The sequence below is a fragment of the Petromyzon marinus genome, chromosome 80 (genome assembly GCF_048934315.1).
Source record: "Petromyzon marinus isolate PM22_M1 ecotype Great Lakes invasive population chromosome 80, UKy_Petmar_22M1.pri1.0, whole genome shotgun sequence".
Classification (NCBI taxonomy): Eukaryota; Metazoa; Chordata; class Hyperoartia; order Petromyzontiformes; family Petromyzontidae; genus Petromyzon; species Petromyzon marinus.
In genome coordinates this window covers 9,695,478-9,711,016 of record NC_133746.1, presented here as the reverse complement: position 1 = coordinate 9,711,016, position 15,539 = coordinate 9,695,478, and the positions used below count along the sequence as shown (strand labels likewise).

At 43.7% G+C, this 15,539-nt stretch overlaps 1 protein-coding gene across 5 annotated transcripts in view; it reads left to right on the top strand.

The window, feature by feature from the left end:
- LOC116957659 (receptor-type tyrosine-protein phosphatase beta-like) overlaps nt 1-15,539 on the top strand; it is a 91,163-nt gene that overhangs the window by 11,464 nt on the left and 64,160 nt on the right. For 3 of the 5 annotated variants that reach the window (XM_076057244.1, XM_076057243.1, XM_076057242.1), the window contains exons 2-4: nt 9,874-9,907; nt 11,299-11,553; nt 14,989-15,261. In XM_076057244.1, coding sequence (XP_075913359.1) covers nt 9,874-9,907; nt 11,299-11,553; nt 14,989-15,261 — 562 coding nt within the window. The remainder of the gene's footprint in view (nt 1-9,873; nt 9,908-11,298; nt 11,554-14,988; nt 15,262-15,539) is intronic. The other 2 variants (XM_076057247.1, XM_076057245.1) reach the window with 1 other exon arrangement.

Genomic DNA, 15,539 nt, shown 5'->3' with positions numbered 1-15,539 from the left:
GCGTGAATGAGGGTGCGGAGATGTTGCCCCTTTCTTGGGAAGTCACCCAGGACAGACGGTTGTTTTGTGCAGGGCAATACGCTGTCCGTGGCGGGCGGTCGACACGGTGCTGAGTAAACGTTCGGTCGCCGACGACGACTTCGTGGAAAAAAACAACGTACATTCGATCGGTGCGATTGCCGCGCGACGAACATTACTCGCGACAATGGCTCTCAACGTTACGCCCGCACCTCGATCTTAGACAGTGGCCCAAGGAAGCGGATACTACTGAGGTACCCTCTGAGGTCCATTCAAGTAAAGGCCGTAAGGTCACACTGCCGAGGTCCATTTGAAAACTTAATTTTTTTTGAACGGCTTTTTTGCGAACATTACTCGCGACAATGGCTCTCAACGTTACTCCCGCACCTCGATCTTAGACAGTGGCCCAAGGAAGCGGATACTACTGAGGTACCCTCTGAGGTCCATTCAAGTAAAGGCCGTAAGGTCACCCTGCCGAGGTCCATTTGAAAACTTAATTTTTTTTGAACGGCTTTTTTGCGAACATTACTCGCGACAATGGCTCTCAACGTTACTCCCGCACCTCGATCTTAGACAGTGGCCCAAGGAAGCGGACACTACTGAGGTACCCTCTGAGGTCCATTCAAGTAAAGGCCGTAAGGTCACACTGCCGAGGTCCATTTGAAAACTTAATTTTTTTTGAACGGCTTTTTTGCGAACATTACTCGCGACAATGGCTCTCAACGTTACTCCCGCACCTCGATCTTAGACAGTGGCCCAAGGAAGCGGATACTACTGAGGTACCCTCTGAGGTCCATTCAAGTAAAGGCCGTAAGGTCACCCTGCCGAGGTCCATTTGAAAACTTATTTTTTTTTTAACGGCTTTTTTGCGAACATTACTCGCGACAATGGCTCTCAACGTTACTCCCACACCTCGATCTTAGACAGTGGCCCAAGGAAGCGGATACTACTGAGGTACCCTCTGAGGTCCATTCAAGTAAAGGCCGTAAGGTCACACTGCCGAGGTCCATTTGAAAACTTAATTTTTTTTGAACGGCTTTTTTGCGAACATTACTCGCGACAATGGCTCTCAACGTTACTCCCGCACCTCGATCTTAGACAGTGGCCCAAGGAAGCGGTTACTACTGAGGTACCCTCTGAGGTCCATTCAAGTAAAGGCCGCAAGGTCACCCTGCCGAGGTCCATTTGAAAACTTATTTTTTTTTGAACGGCTTTTTTGCGAACATTACTCGCGACAATGGCTCTCAACGTTACTCCCGCACCTCGATCTTAGACAGTGGCCCAAGGAAGCGGATACTACTGAGGTACCCTCTGAGGTCCATTCAAGTAAAGGCCGTAAGGTCACACTGCCGAGGTCCATTTGAAAACTTAATTTTTTTTGAACGGCTTTTTTGCGAACATTACTCGCGACAATGGCTCTCAACGTTACTCCCGCACCTCGATCTTAGACAGTGGCCCAAGGAAGCGGACACTACTGAGGTACCCTCTGAGGTCCATTCAAGTAAAGGCCGTAAGGTCACACTGCCGAGGTCCATTTGAAAACTTAATTTTTTTTGAACGGCTTTTTTGCGAACATTACTCGCGACAATGGCTCTCAACGTTACTCCCGCACCTCGATCTTAGACAGTGGCCCAAGGAAGCGGATACTACTGAGGTACCCTCTGAGGTCCATTCAAGTAAAGGCCGTAAGGTCACACTGCCGAGGTCCATTTGAAAACTTAATTTTTTTTGAACGGCTTTTTTGCGAACATTACTCGCGACAATGGCTCTCAACGTTACTCCCGCACCTCGATCTTAGACAGTGGCCCAAGGAAGCGGACACTACTGAGGTACCCTCTGAGGTCCATTCAAGTAAAGGCCGTAAGGTCACACTGCCGAGGTCCATTTGAAAACTAAACTTTTTTTGAACGGCTTTTTTGCGTATTGGTTTGTTGTCCTTCGTGCACATCTCAGATTAGCACGGTTGGCTACGTACGGTGTGAAAGAAGTTCAACATACATACATACCACTTATCCTTTTTTTGTGTACCCCTAGCCTAGCAATGAAGTTATCTTTACCAAGTGGGGAAAGTTCAGCCACCCTTACTGCGTGAAGCAGAGTTCACTTGAATTGGTCTCAAGAGACAGCCCCCTGATGTTCACTTAAATGGAGATGGGCTGCCCTTGGAACACAAAGGGCTGCACAGCGTGTGCGTGAGAGAGACCCCCGTTGATTGGATGCTTTGTCCTTTGACGCGAGACGAAGGCGTGAGGGAGCACAATGGGGATTAAACGATATAACACCGAATGTAACATGCTGAGCAACCGAAAGGAAATGGCGCGCTCTCAAAGCGCAATCCGATTTGCGGTGCAGTGTGGCGAGTGTTGTAGCAGCAGAGAAAGTGGGCCATGGTGTAAACTATGAACTATTTTTTTTGTATTCTACCACTGAGCAATGTGGTTCTTGTTCAGGCGAGCAACCTAGCTCTCGCAAATGATAGCCCAAGCAAAGCGGGTGATCACGTGGGTTGAGTGTAGGGCACGTGACAGAGTCAGTATTAAATAAAACCCCCCGACAAACGTCACGAGGAGCCACACATGACGTCGTCACATCTAACCCCCCCCCCCCTCTCTATTTAAGGAACGAGAGAGGAGGGTTTCTCCACAAATGTTGCTGTCCGCCTGATGAAGCTGGTTGTAATTACTGGCGAAACGTCACGGTGCTTAGAATACTCTGAACACGTGGTGATGTTGATTCTAAATGTGGAGGGGAAAAATCCACGCCACCACGGGGAGAAAGATGCAAACTCTAAATAAACAGCAGGCATCATGGTCAGGATCAAACCTGCGACCTCCGGTATACCTGGCGAGGTAGTTAACATCTCATGACGAGGCGAGAGAGAGAGACACGCAGACTCAAAATATACAGCAGCAGGCGTCGTCAGGGTCGGGATCTAACCCACGACCTCCTGCACACCAGGCGAGGTAGTTAACATCTCCTAGCCACTGTGCTGATGAGAGAGACACGCAGACTCCAAATATACAGCAGCAGCAGGCGTAGTCAGGGTCAGGATTGACCCTGCGACCTCCTGCACACCAGGCGAGGTAGTGAACATCTCCTAGCCACCGCGGCTACTTGTAAGCACTTTACTAACAATGTCCCTGTACTTGACACCGGTAGAAGGGGTTTATTTTCGGCACGTGCCAGTGCCTTGTTCGCAGTGGTCAGAGAGGGCTTGTCCAATGCAAAACTTGTTAGACGGCTTTTTTTTGACATACATATTTTAAATACATTTTGTCATACATTTTCTATTGCAATTTCACTGCAGATATGGTTTCATAATTTGCATGTATATTATGCAAATAAAATTACGTATGTATGTTGAACTTTCGCACCATATGTAGCCAACCGTGCTAATCGGAGGTGCGGGGGAAGGACAAGAAACTAAAAGCACACGCTATTTATATATGCGGGGTGCTTCAGAAAAAATGTTTTAACACTTCTGAGAATTTGCAACAACACCACCACGAGAAATGTGCGTCCGGGCTCTGGAGGTGGCGAACAAGTGGGAGACTCTTTGACTTTTTGAAGCTATTAACATTACGTTTGTGATCGTGTTATAGTGTATTATCATCCGTTCTTTTTTCAAGAAAAACGATAGTCCCAAAGAAGTGCAAACATGTTTTAAGCACCCTGTATATGAATTGATATATCAATGACATGTATATACCAATGACATGCATTTCATTGTTGATAGGTTTGATACTATTTATCATGCAAATATGGCCCTGCCAACGCCAAATATTTGTGTAGGGCGAGCCTTGACGTCACGGAATTTTTGGTAAAAGTGGGGATTTCCGTGCTTCAAGCAAGTCTGCTTTATTTAGTCAAGGGGCCGTCCATAAATAACGTCACGCACCTAGGGGGCAGGGGGGGGCAGACATTTGTGACGATGTGTGACGAGGGTGGGGGGGGGTTTGAGAAATGTGACATCACATACAAATGTGCAACTTTAAATAAACATAGACAACACGTTCTACTGAATGAAATAGACTTTTTAATAAATGTTTGCTCCTACAACATCAGAGTGCAGCGCCACATTAAATTCGCACTACAATGACAATAGTTGAAAGCGATTTGAAGCGTGTTTTATATTTTTTTTTGGGGGGGGCAGAGCTTTGTGACGTCCTATTTGAGGGGGGGGTCTGACTTTTTGTGACGCCGTGTGGCGATAGGGGGGGAGGGGGGGGTCAAAAATCGTTCAAAATCGCGTGACGTCATTTATGGACGGCACCCAAATCAAATATCTACTCCGGTCTGGTGTTGACTTCTTTTGTTTTTTAATCCAAGCAGCTGACCGCGATTCCACCGCAACTCTCAGCCTTGTCGTCAAAATCAGAAGGTGTAATTTATACTGCAAGGAGGAATCCGATGAGCTACAAAGCTCTTTTGTTATCACGGTACAAAAAAATCACCACAAGTACCGGGTGTGTGTTTGATGTAGAAGCTTGATTCCTTCGAAAAGTCTTATTTGGTTCTTTCGGTAAAGTCACGTAGAATGAGAAAAAAATAATAAATTGATAAAATAACACAATAAAATTCTCACGACGTTTCGGCCACAACACAAGCGGCCTTCATCAGGTGAAGGGGACGAGACTGTCTGGAGGACAGCGCTGGAGTGAGAATATTATTGTGTTATTTTATTTGATCAATTTATTATTTTATTCTCATTCTACGTGGTGACTTTACCGAAAGAACCATAGAAGATGAATCCTTGCAGTCACGAAAGCTTTAAATCCTTAGAAAAGGTTTCTATTTGGTGTTTGCACATCTTAACACAACTGCTGTTTTATTGGCAGAAAGGGTAAAACCTATTCCTATATTTTGATTTAAAGCTTTCGTGACTGCAGGTATTCATATTCTTGGTTCTTTCGGTAAAGTCACCACGTAGAAGGGAAACAATAAAATACTAAAAATATAAAACAAAATTCTCACGACGTTTCGACCGCAACACAAGCAATCATCATCAGGTGTGAAAACCACAACAAGAAAATTTGAAAAAAGTGGCGGTTATTTTTCTTGTTGTGGTTTTCACACCTGATGATGATTGCTTGTGTTGCGGTCGAAACGTCGTGATAATTTTATTGTTTTATATTTTTATTATTTTATTGTTTCCCTTCTACGTGACTTTACCGAAAGAACCAATAATACTATTTCTATATGTTAATACTTTTGTAGTGATATAGAATGGATCACTACGGCGCGTAGCGCTAAGTACAGTGGAATGAGGAAATATGGGTGTAGAGGGCTAGCACGCCATGCAGTACCACACAGTGGGTCGCTAGGGTGCGTGGTACTGGGTGCTCGCAGAGATAGTCTGATGAGTCCTACCGGCAGAGTAGGGGATAGCAGCCACTTCGCCAGCACAGCGAGTGAATGCCACGTGATTGGTCACGAGGGAGCATGGTGCGGGTTGCTGGCGGAAGGGAGCCTCGGGTGAAGCACGTGAAGGGCCGGGGTGAGGAATGTGGGGCAAAGGTGACTGAGGGGAGAGTTCCTGTAGGGGGCGTGGTTAAGGGCGGAGCCGGAAGTGGGCGCAGCCGAGGGTGGAGCTCGGCCACGCCGAGAGAGGTAAAAGGGAAGCCCCGATTGAAGATCGGGGCTGTCTGCAGGTGAAGTGAACCAAGGTGCTACGTCTCCGACGTCGTGGGCTAGACAGCACGTTGACTGCTCTGACCCGTTTATAGTTATCCCGTGTGTAATGGTGTGTAAGAGATAGGCATATCGTAGTCCCGTGTGTAACGGTGTTATATAGCGTAGAATAAACGTTGTTGCCTCCTAACTAGTGGCTCCGAAGTGACTCACTACACTTTGATACTGGCAAAAAGGTCCCAGTTTGTAGCTGCTCACCCCGGGCTACAAATGCTCCGATGGTGCATTGTCCTTGTACTGTTTGCCTTTTGGCATCGTTCTCTGGTCTGACACTGCTGGTGAGACTAGGCCCTAAATAAAGCTGCTGTCTCTGGTGTAGGCCAATCATTTTCAAAGACAATGCATGTATTATCAGAGCGTGTGTGTTTGCATGTTCACCACAAGTACATGTGGTTAATGCAGACGTGATTCCTTGCAAAAATATTTTTTTGGCATTTGAACATCTTAACACTTCCTGCTTTATTGCCAGGAAGGGTAAAAACTATCATTATTATTATTGCCCAAACACATGCAAATACAACACTCAATCATCCCCATCCTACCAGGCAAAGCCCCACTGAGGTATTAACTTGTTGTTCAGAAGCGACCTGGCCATTACAAATGATAGCTCAACAAATTGGCCCCATTATTTTGACATTTATAGCACCAAAATAATCACGGTAATCTCAACACGCAATGAGAGAAAGATGCCGACTCCAAATACAGTAAAACCTTGGATTGCGAGCATAATTCGTTCCGGAAACGTGTTTGTAATCCAAAGCATTTGTATATCAAAGCACTCGTATATCAGTTGTGATCACGTGATGCTCAGCAGACAAAGGGTATACGTACTGGTCGTATTGCAAGACCTGGCTCGTTTACCAAATTAATATTTATTTAAAATGTTTGCTCGTCTTGCAAAACACTCGCAGACCAAGTTACTCGCAATCCAAGGTTTTACTGTATACAGCAGCAGGCATCATCAGGGTCGGGATCGAACCCACGACCTCCTGCATATCAGGCGAGGTAGTTAACATCTAGCCACCTTGGTGCCCTTTGAATAAATAAATAAAGTTTCTGAGCTCAAATTAAATCATCAATGTCCAAGCTTTGGAAAGGGGCAGTAGAACAACAGAAAACACAGTCCCAGAACCATACCAAGACAACACCGCACAATCCCTCAATAAAATAAAAAAATTGTACATTAAAATTGACTGGACAAAACAAATCGCATGAAATTTAATCATGAACTCGTAACTAATTGGCACGTTTTGTTTCCGTGACAAATCTTACTAGTTGGCTGTGTCGGGTGGTGGCGGATTTAACGACACATTTATATATTTACGCGATTTAACCCCAAAAAAAACACTTATGGTTAGTTCTCTACCTAAATTGGCAAAATTCCAGTTCTGTTTAAAAAAAAATATGAGGAAAGTGTTTCCACCTATGTATGTTGAACTTCTTTCGCATCATATGTAGCCAAGCGTGCCGGGGGTAGGACAACAAACGAAACACAAAAAGCATTTGCGTGACGGTCGAACGGCATGAATGATGGGATGTTGTTGATGCTCTATGCCAGGGGTCGGGAACCTTTTTGGCTGAGAGAGCCATGAAAATAAACTTCCGTGAGAGCCATATAATATTTTTAACACTGAATACAACTAAATGCGTGTATTTTTAACTAAGACCACCAAATTTAGAATATAATAAGTCTCTGTATCTTTTTTTTTAATAACGTTATACCAACAACCAATAATAAATAAAATACTTCTTTCCATTAATGCGACTTCTGGTGCTGCATGGTTTTGCTGATGGCTTTGTAGTCTGGTTGATACGTGGTGAGGTTAAGCTTCATGCAGGCATTGAGGCTTTCATCCGTTAAACGGGATCGTAGGTTGGTCTTGATGTTTTTTAGATGTGAGAACGACTGCTCACGTGAATACGTAGAACCAAACATGGTCAATACAGCAATACTCACACGCTGCAGTGTGTGGTATGTGACAGGAAGCGCGTTCCATGTTTTGACAATCAGCTGGTCTGCGGGTTGAAGTTTTTTCATTTCTGTCCACTCGTGTTTGCTCGCCAGCTCTGTTTGCTGTCGTTCAAGTCTTTCCAAATCTTCATTCAGTGACTTGAACTTATTCACCTACATGTCTGAGGCCTTCAGGTCAGCAACTTCCAGCTCATAATCTCTGATGGAGACACTAGGGATGTAACTCAGGTCGGCTTTGTCCACTTTACACTCGTGTGGATGAGTGATGAACTTGAAAAGACGAGTGTGCTCACGAAATTCTCCAAAGCGTGCTTTGAATGACTGCTGGAGATCAGATGTGAAGCCAGCTAGCTGCTGGAGATCAAAATGTTGAACGGGGTCACTTGCTGTGCACGCATCTTTAAATTCTCTCAGTTTTTCAAAGTGCAGTAAACGACCTGTTTCAATATCCACGATGAAGAGTTCCAGCTTGTTTTCAAATGCAAACACTGCTTGTTGAAGGGATAAGACTATTTCCAATGCCTTGTATTTTCACATTGAGCTGGTTCAGATGTCCAGTCATGTCCACAAGATAGTAAAACTTCAGGAGCCACTCAGTGTTAGCTAGCTCAGGATGCTCGACATCTTTCATTTCAAGTAAAGTTCGGATTTCGCTCAGGCAAGCCGCAAAACGGCTGAGCAAATTCCCTCTTGACAACCAACGCACTTTGCTGTGCAAAAGCAGACCGGGATAATGATTCCCAAATTCAGCCAGCAGTGTTTTAAACTGGCGATCATTTAAAGCTCGGGCAACAATAAAGTTGACCACCCGAATGACCAGTGACATCACCTCACCAAGCTGCTCGCCACACATTTGAGCACAAAGCGCCTCCTAATGTAGAATGCAGTGAAGACTTAGGATTGGTCTTTTTTCATGTTGACGAAGAAGCACTACAAATCCTCTGTTTTTCCCCACCATACACAGAGCACCATCAGCACACACCGAAATAAGCTTATCCATCGGTAGATTTTTTTCTTTAGCGAACTCAATGAAAGACTTGAATAAATCCTCCCCTCTTGTTGACCCTTTCATTGGCAAAACAGCAAGACTTTCCTCACGCAGTGTGTCACCGGCAGCATACCTTGCAATCACACTGAACTGGGATAAATGACTTACGTCTGTTGACTCATCCAAAGCATGGGAAAAGTATGGCGCTGCATTTATGTCCTTTACTTGTGTTTCCTCCACTTGATTTGCCATCATTATGGTACGATTGTGAACAGTTTTTGCTGACAGAGGCATGTCTTTTATTCGTTTGATTATCTTGTCTTTATCCGAAAAGTCGTCAAAAAGTTCGTTGGCCACATCAAGCATGAATGTTTTGGCATACTCGCCATCTGTGAATGGCTTTCCGTTCCTCACAATTGCTAAAGAACCAGCAAAGCTAGCCGAATTCCCTTCACCTTGTCTGGTCCATACACGGAGTTGCTGCTGACTAGCTTGCACTCTGGACAGTAGCTCTTGGTATGCCTTCTTCCTATTGCCCCCCGCTTGATATTTCAATGCAAATGTAGCATGGCGTGTGTCGAAGTGCCGCTTTATATTTGACCGTTTCATCGATGTAATTTTATCATTGCATATTAGACACACCGCAGAACCTGGTCTCTCCACAAAGGCGAATTCTTCTGTCCATTCGTGCTGAAATGTGCGGTACTCCTCATCTTTTTTTCTTTTCGCAATCTTCTTCATCAAAAGGGTTTGCTCTGCACAAATTAGCTAGCTGACTATTTGATTAAAAGGACAGAAGTTTACTTCTTGACCTCACAACGACCCGTAGGCTACCGCATTATCCAATAGAAATAGAGTTTTGGTGTCGGACAGCTGGGATTGGCTCCAGCCACCTGCAACCCTGAGCAGGAGCGGTAGAAAATGGATGGATGGATTAAAATGAATGAGAATGTTTTATATTTTAAACGTTATTTTTAACACTGTGATTTCTGTAATGTTTACTTTAATGTCAGCGGAATTATTCATTACTTATCATGTTAAGAAATGTTAGCTAAGATTTATTTGCGAGCCAGATGCAGTCATCAAAAGAGCCACATCTGGCTCACGAGCCATAGGTTGCCGACCCCTGCTCTATGCGTTGGACTGTCTTATGTCATACTTGTGGTAAAGTATTGGTTCTAATCAACCCGTGTATTCCCTGCAGGTCCCAAGAGTTGCAGATTGCTGCACAGAAATAAGTGAGTCGTACATTATTTTAACGAACGCTTTAAGCAAGCCTCTCTCTGTAGCCCAGTGACTGCGTTGCAATGCCAGCAAACTCGCCATTGCAAGGATTAAATAGTCAAACTTTTAATCAGGCAATCCCTTGATCGGGGATTGAATCATCTCGCCTGGTGAGTCATTATGTTATACCTGGTGCTGGTAAACCTCGATTCATAAAAATGAATACGGTTCTTCAAGAAGACACGCGAAAAACGACATTTCGTAGAGCAGAAAACGCCCTTTTCCTCGTTCTGGAAAAACAACAGAAGTTGTTCAAACACCAAATAGAAACATTTTCAAGGAATCAAGTCTCTGCATTAACCACACACAGTACCTGTGGTGAACATGCAAGCAAATATTTTTTTCATACTTTTTCATACTTTGATACCATCAAAAGAGGTCCCGTTTTGGCTTCTTCCCCCATTAACTTTTGAAAAGAAACCGAGGGATGCATCTCAGAGAGTCATTCCAACTCGACTGCGAGCCCAGAAATAACAGACACCACACCCATATCGCTTTTGACAAATACACAAATAACAATGAAGGACATGAACGGTTGTTAACCCTTTAGGGGAACTGGCATAAAAATAAGTAACATTGAAAAAAACTTTTTTTTAAACACGCTTTTATGAAATGTACTAGTAATGGGAGAACTCCACGACTCCGGGAAGTGGCCCCGAAGCTTGCCACAACGTAAGGGGACCGTGGCCAATTGCAGCCAACGTCAGTTGACCGTGGACAATTAGACCCAAGCCGAAACATTACATATAAAACAATAATTTTTAAAAATATATATCTTTTTTATGATAGAATATAGTATTGTCATCATTATAACATAAGTATACCAAGTTTGCAGTCAATACCACATTGGGAAATGGGTTAAAATTGAGTTAGAATATTGGCGGTTACAACAACAACAACAATAGACAGAGTGAGTTAAATAAAAGCGTTGTAAAAAGATCCGCCGCATGTTGGAATGCCATGGAAAGGCGATGTCCTGGGGGCGGGGGGCGTCACCGTTGCACCGTGAGAACACCGTGACAAGGCCACGGATCACAATCGGAATCTTTATTTAGATTCGAGAGGAGGAGGAATCTGATGAGCTTTGAGGCTCTTTTTCACAGATGCCCAGGGCGCGCTTCCGCTCACTCGAAAAATGGGCGATTTTAAATGGCAATTGTGGCCTCACTGGCGGAAGCATAATTACCCATGGTGGGGGGGGGGGGGGGGGTGGAAGTCACCAGGACAATGCAATCGGTCGATTTGACATTGAAACAAATGCTCGTCAGAAAAAAAGAGAGGGTGTATATATGTGTGTGTATATACATATTTATTTATGTACCTTTTGTGCACGTTGTTATTTTAGCATCGTTCGAAAATGTGAATGTCACGAGGAATGACACGGCGATCACCATCGCGTGGGCGAAGCCTGCCACCATCATCGACCAAACCGTCATGCTGAACGACACCAAGGACGCTGCAAACAGCTGGATCGCCTCAAAATTGGTGGCTGAATCGACGTTCACGTTCGCGGGGCTGATTCCTGGCAGGAACTATTTACTTGCCCTGTTTGTCGACTGCAATTCTACCAACAGCTCCATCAGCGGAACGTACCGAACGCGTAAGTGACGCCACCTCGTGTGCTGTTTTTATGAGAATATTGATGCCTGGCAATAGGTGTTTCCATATGGTGTTTTAACATGTTAACATGTTAACATCTGTCTGCTCTAATACCGGAAAGGGTAAAGGCTACAGGTAGTCCTCTACTTGCGATGGAGATGCGTTACGACGACCCTCATCGTAAGTCAAAAATATCGTAAGTCGAAGATGGCCTAGCCTATCCAGGAGTTTTAAAGAATGGTGATAATTTAGCAAAACAGAGCAATTTACCAGTACCGTACTGTATAAACAATATACTGTACTGTATGTATTTATTAATTACAATACTGTATTGCACAGTAAAATGTAAAGTAAAAAAAACAAGGTAAATTCTTTGCATACCTATATGAACTGCAATTTAATATAAAGTTTTGGCAGGAAACAATCCTAACTGCTCTAGATTTGAAGCTTTCGTGACTGCAAGGATCCATACTCTTTGGTTCTATTCGGTAAAGTCACGTAGGTAAAAAATAAAACATCAAAAATCACGACGTTTCGGCCACAACACAAGCGGCCTTCATCAGGTGAAGGGGACCGTACTGTCACGAGGACAGCGTTGGAGTGAAGACAGTCCAGCCCAGGTCGCGTCCTTTTAAGCTGTGTGGGAGGAAACAAAACGCTTTGACAAAGCAATTATCATAAAATTACCGTAAAGCACAAGAGGACCGGCACGGAGGGGGGGAGGGGGTGTGAAGTGGAACGTAGAGGACCGGCACGGGGGGGGGGGTGGGAGTTTACAAATGTAGGTGTGAAGTGAAATAAGCTTCTATGAAAGTTTGGTATATCACTACTTGGATAAATAGCATTGAAAATTAGTTTAATGTTTGGTATGATTTAGAACATCTTTCCAATGGTTGCTTAATTTGAAACCATCTTCTCGGTTGAAATTGTGTCTGTGTTTGGAAATCTGAATTTATCCACGAGGCAATTAATTTTCAATGGTATTTATCCAAGTAGTGATATACCAAACCTTCATAGAAGTGTATTTCACACCTACATTTGTAAACTCCACCCCCCCCCCCCCCCCCCCCCGTGCTGGTCCTCTACATTCAACTTCACACCCCTCCCCCCCTCCGTGCCGGTCCTCTTGTGCTTTACGGTTATTTTATGCTAATTGCTTTGTCAAAGCGTTTTGTTTCCTCCCACACAGCTTAAAAGGACGCGACTTGGGCTGGACTGTATTCACTCCAACGCTGTCCTCGTGAGAGCACGGTCCCCTTCATCTGACGAAGGCCGCTTGTGTTGTGGCCGAAACGTCGTGATTTTTGTTGTTTTATTTTTTACCTACGTGACTTTACCGAATAGAACCAAAGAGTATGAATCCTATCTGCTATGAAAAAAAAACTTTTAACATGCATTGAATGTATGTATCGTATCGTGGTAACCCTAAAATGAAATCGCTAACGCTACGCATCATACGTGCATTGAACTTATTGTAACGTGTCATATTGTACTGTACTCACCAAGATTCTGTCGTGCGTCTGCATACTTGAACGATGTTAAGTTGTTGATGGCTACATTAACTTAGTTGTCGGAAGAGGAGGATGGCGATGATAAAGTTACAGTATCGTACCTCGTACGCTGCTGCGTTTGCCTGCCGCACGAAAAAATATTTAACAATTTTGTCGTATCGCTATCGCCATCGTAAGATCGAAATATCGTAAGTCGGACCATCGTAACTCGGTGACTCCCTGTATTCTTATTTTTTTTTATTTTAACATTGGCAGAAAGGGCCCATAGACTTATGCTATCATCCCAATGTAAACAAATGAAGGTATCAGAGATCCGACGGATTGGCATCAAGTTAGCACGGGTTGGCTTAGGTACGGTGCGAACAGAAGGTCAACACACATACGAGGACATTTGTCAAGAGATGCAATTCCAGGTGTTCGGTTTGGTGACATTGACAGAATCAGAATCTTAATCCAATGAACTATGAAGTGCTGGTTCACGGATGTACAATAATGGAGAATGGGCGAGTACAGGGTGGTCCTGCGGTGTACAATGCCATCGATGTAACGATATTTCAATTGAGGATCCGCCTCCCATAGGGTCCGCCCCATTTGTTTCTGTTTGCGAGAGATTTTAGATTAACAATGTGTTCACGATATGATGCGGAACCCGCCAATGTCAGCCAATCGGAATGCTCCTAAGTGGACTCGGCAGCAGACCTCGGCCAATCAGCGACGTTCCTTTCAGGAGCTTTTTGACAGCAAGTGGCTGCTAGGTTTTCAAAGTTAGAATGCGTGTTGTTTTTGTTACTTGAACGTTAAATAAGATCAATAACAATGGCCACTAAAATTAATTTGAAGGGAGACAAGAAAGTGACAAGAACAATGATATGCAAGCACCAAATATTGAAAAACACTACAGAGGTGTAAAAACAAGGGTTCTTAACATATTATTAGAACGTTCATTTATTAAAATTGCCTGTTTAAATATCATCAACTATGTTTGAAGGTTGAAAAGGGTCTACTTCCGATCGTATTGGAAAAAAACTCAGGGGCCGTCCATAAATGACGTCACGCACCTGGGAGGGGGGGGGGTCAGACAGTTGTGACGATGTGTGACGAGGGGGGGGGGGGGTTGAGAAATGTGACGTCACGTAAAAATGTGCAACTTAAAAAATACAGAATTGTTATAACAACACTAATTGTTATAACAACACTCCTACAACATCAGAGTGCAGTGCCACATTAAATACGCACTACAATGACTTTAGTTTAAAGCGATTTGAAGCATGTTTTATTTTCAAAATGGAAATATGGTTTGGGGGGGGGGGGCAGAAATTTGTGACGTCATATTTGAGGAGGGTTCTGACTTTTTGTGACGCCGTGTGACGAGGGGGGGGGGGTCAAAAATCGTGTGACGTCATTTATGGACGGGCCCTAAGCCATTAACATGAATTTATCTCAAATTTAGCAATCTTTGGAAGAATGTGATCAACCAGGTAGGGTGTTGACTGTTGTGTTAGCCGACTCTCTATGCTTTATTTGCATTATATTTCTAAGTTTACTACGTTTGTTTTCTCTTTCATTCGACCCTGATGATGATTGTTTGTGTTGCAATCGAAACGTCGTATGTTATTATTGAATTGATTTTTCTTTCTCCGAAAGAACCAAAGAGTAAATTAACAATGCTTTCAAATTTACGATCGATTTTTTCGTTGAAGGCTGAAGAGATTTTCTGACGTAATTGAAGGATTTAGTTTGTTTGTAAAATAAATATTCATGAAAACAGGAGAGCACAGGAATACCGCGAGGATGTCCGAGTCCAATAGATGTCCATATCACAGTAACCGTTGTATCTGACATGGTGTTACTTGAATCACTTTAGTTTACGGCAAATACAGCCCTTGAAATGTGTACGTGTTTAAATATTGCATTTGCTGTTGCAGTGCCTCCTACAGTCATTGTCACCATCAGCTCTAGAAACTCTACAGCCATGAATGTCGCATGGGCACCTAATATTCCTGCTGTAGACGTTGACTACTACACAGTCTACTTGTATGACACTAAGAACGCAGCATCAGTGAAGAACAACGATTTATCCTCCACCAATACAACACAAGTGTTTACAGATCTGATTCCTGGTAGACTTTACCAGGCATCTGTAACAGCGCACAGTGGCAATGACTTCCAAACATCAACCAACGTCACTGCCAGGACATGTACGTATATAAGCAGCGTTCATCTTTGGGTAATCACATTGATGTTGGATATTTGTTCAAAACATGCTCAAAAATCGACAACATTTAAAACATCTTCTTTGGTTCTTTCGGTAAAGTCACGTAGAATGATAATAAAATAATAAATTGATAAAATAAAATAACGCAATAATATTCTCACGACGTGAGAATACGTGGCTCTTTCACTCCAGCGCTGTCCTACCAGACAGTCTCGCCCCCCTTCACCTGATGAAGGCCGCTTGTGTTGTGGCCGAAACGTC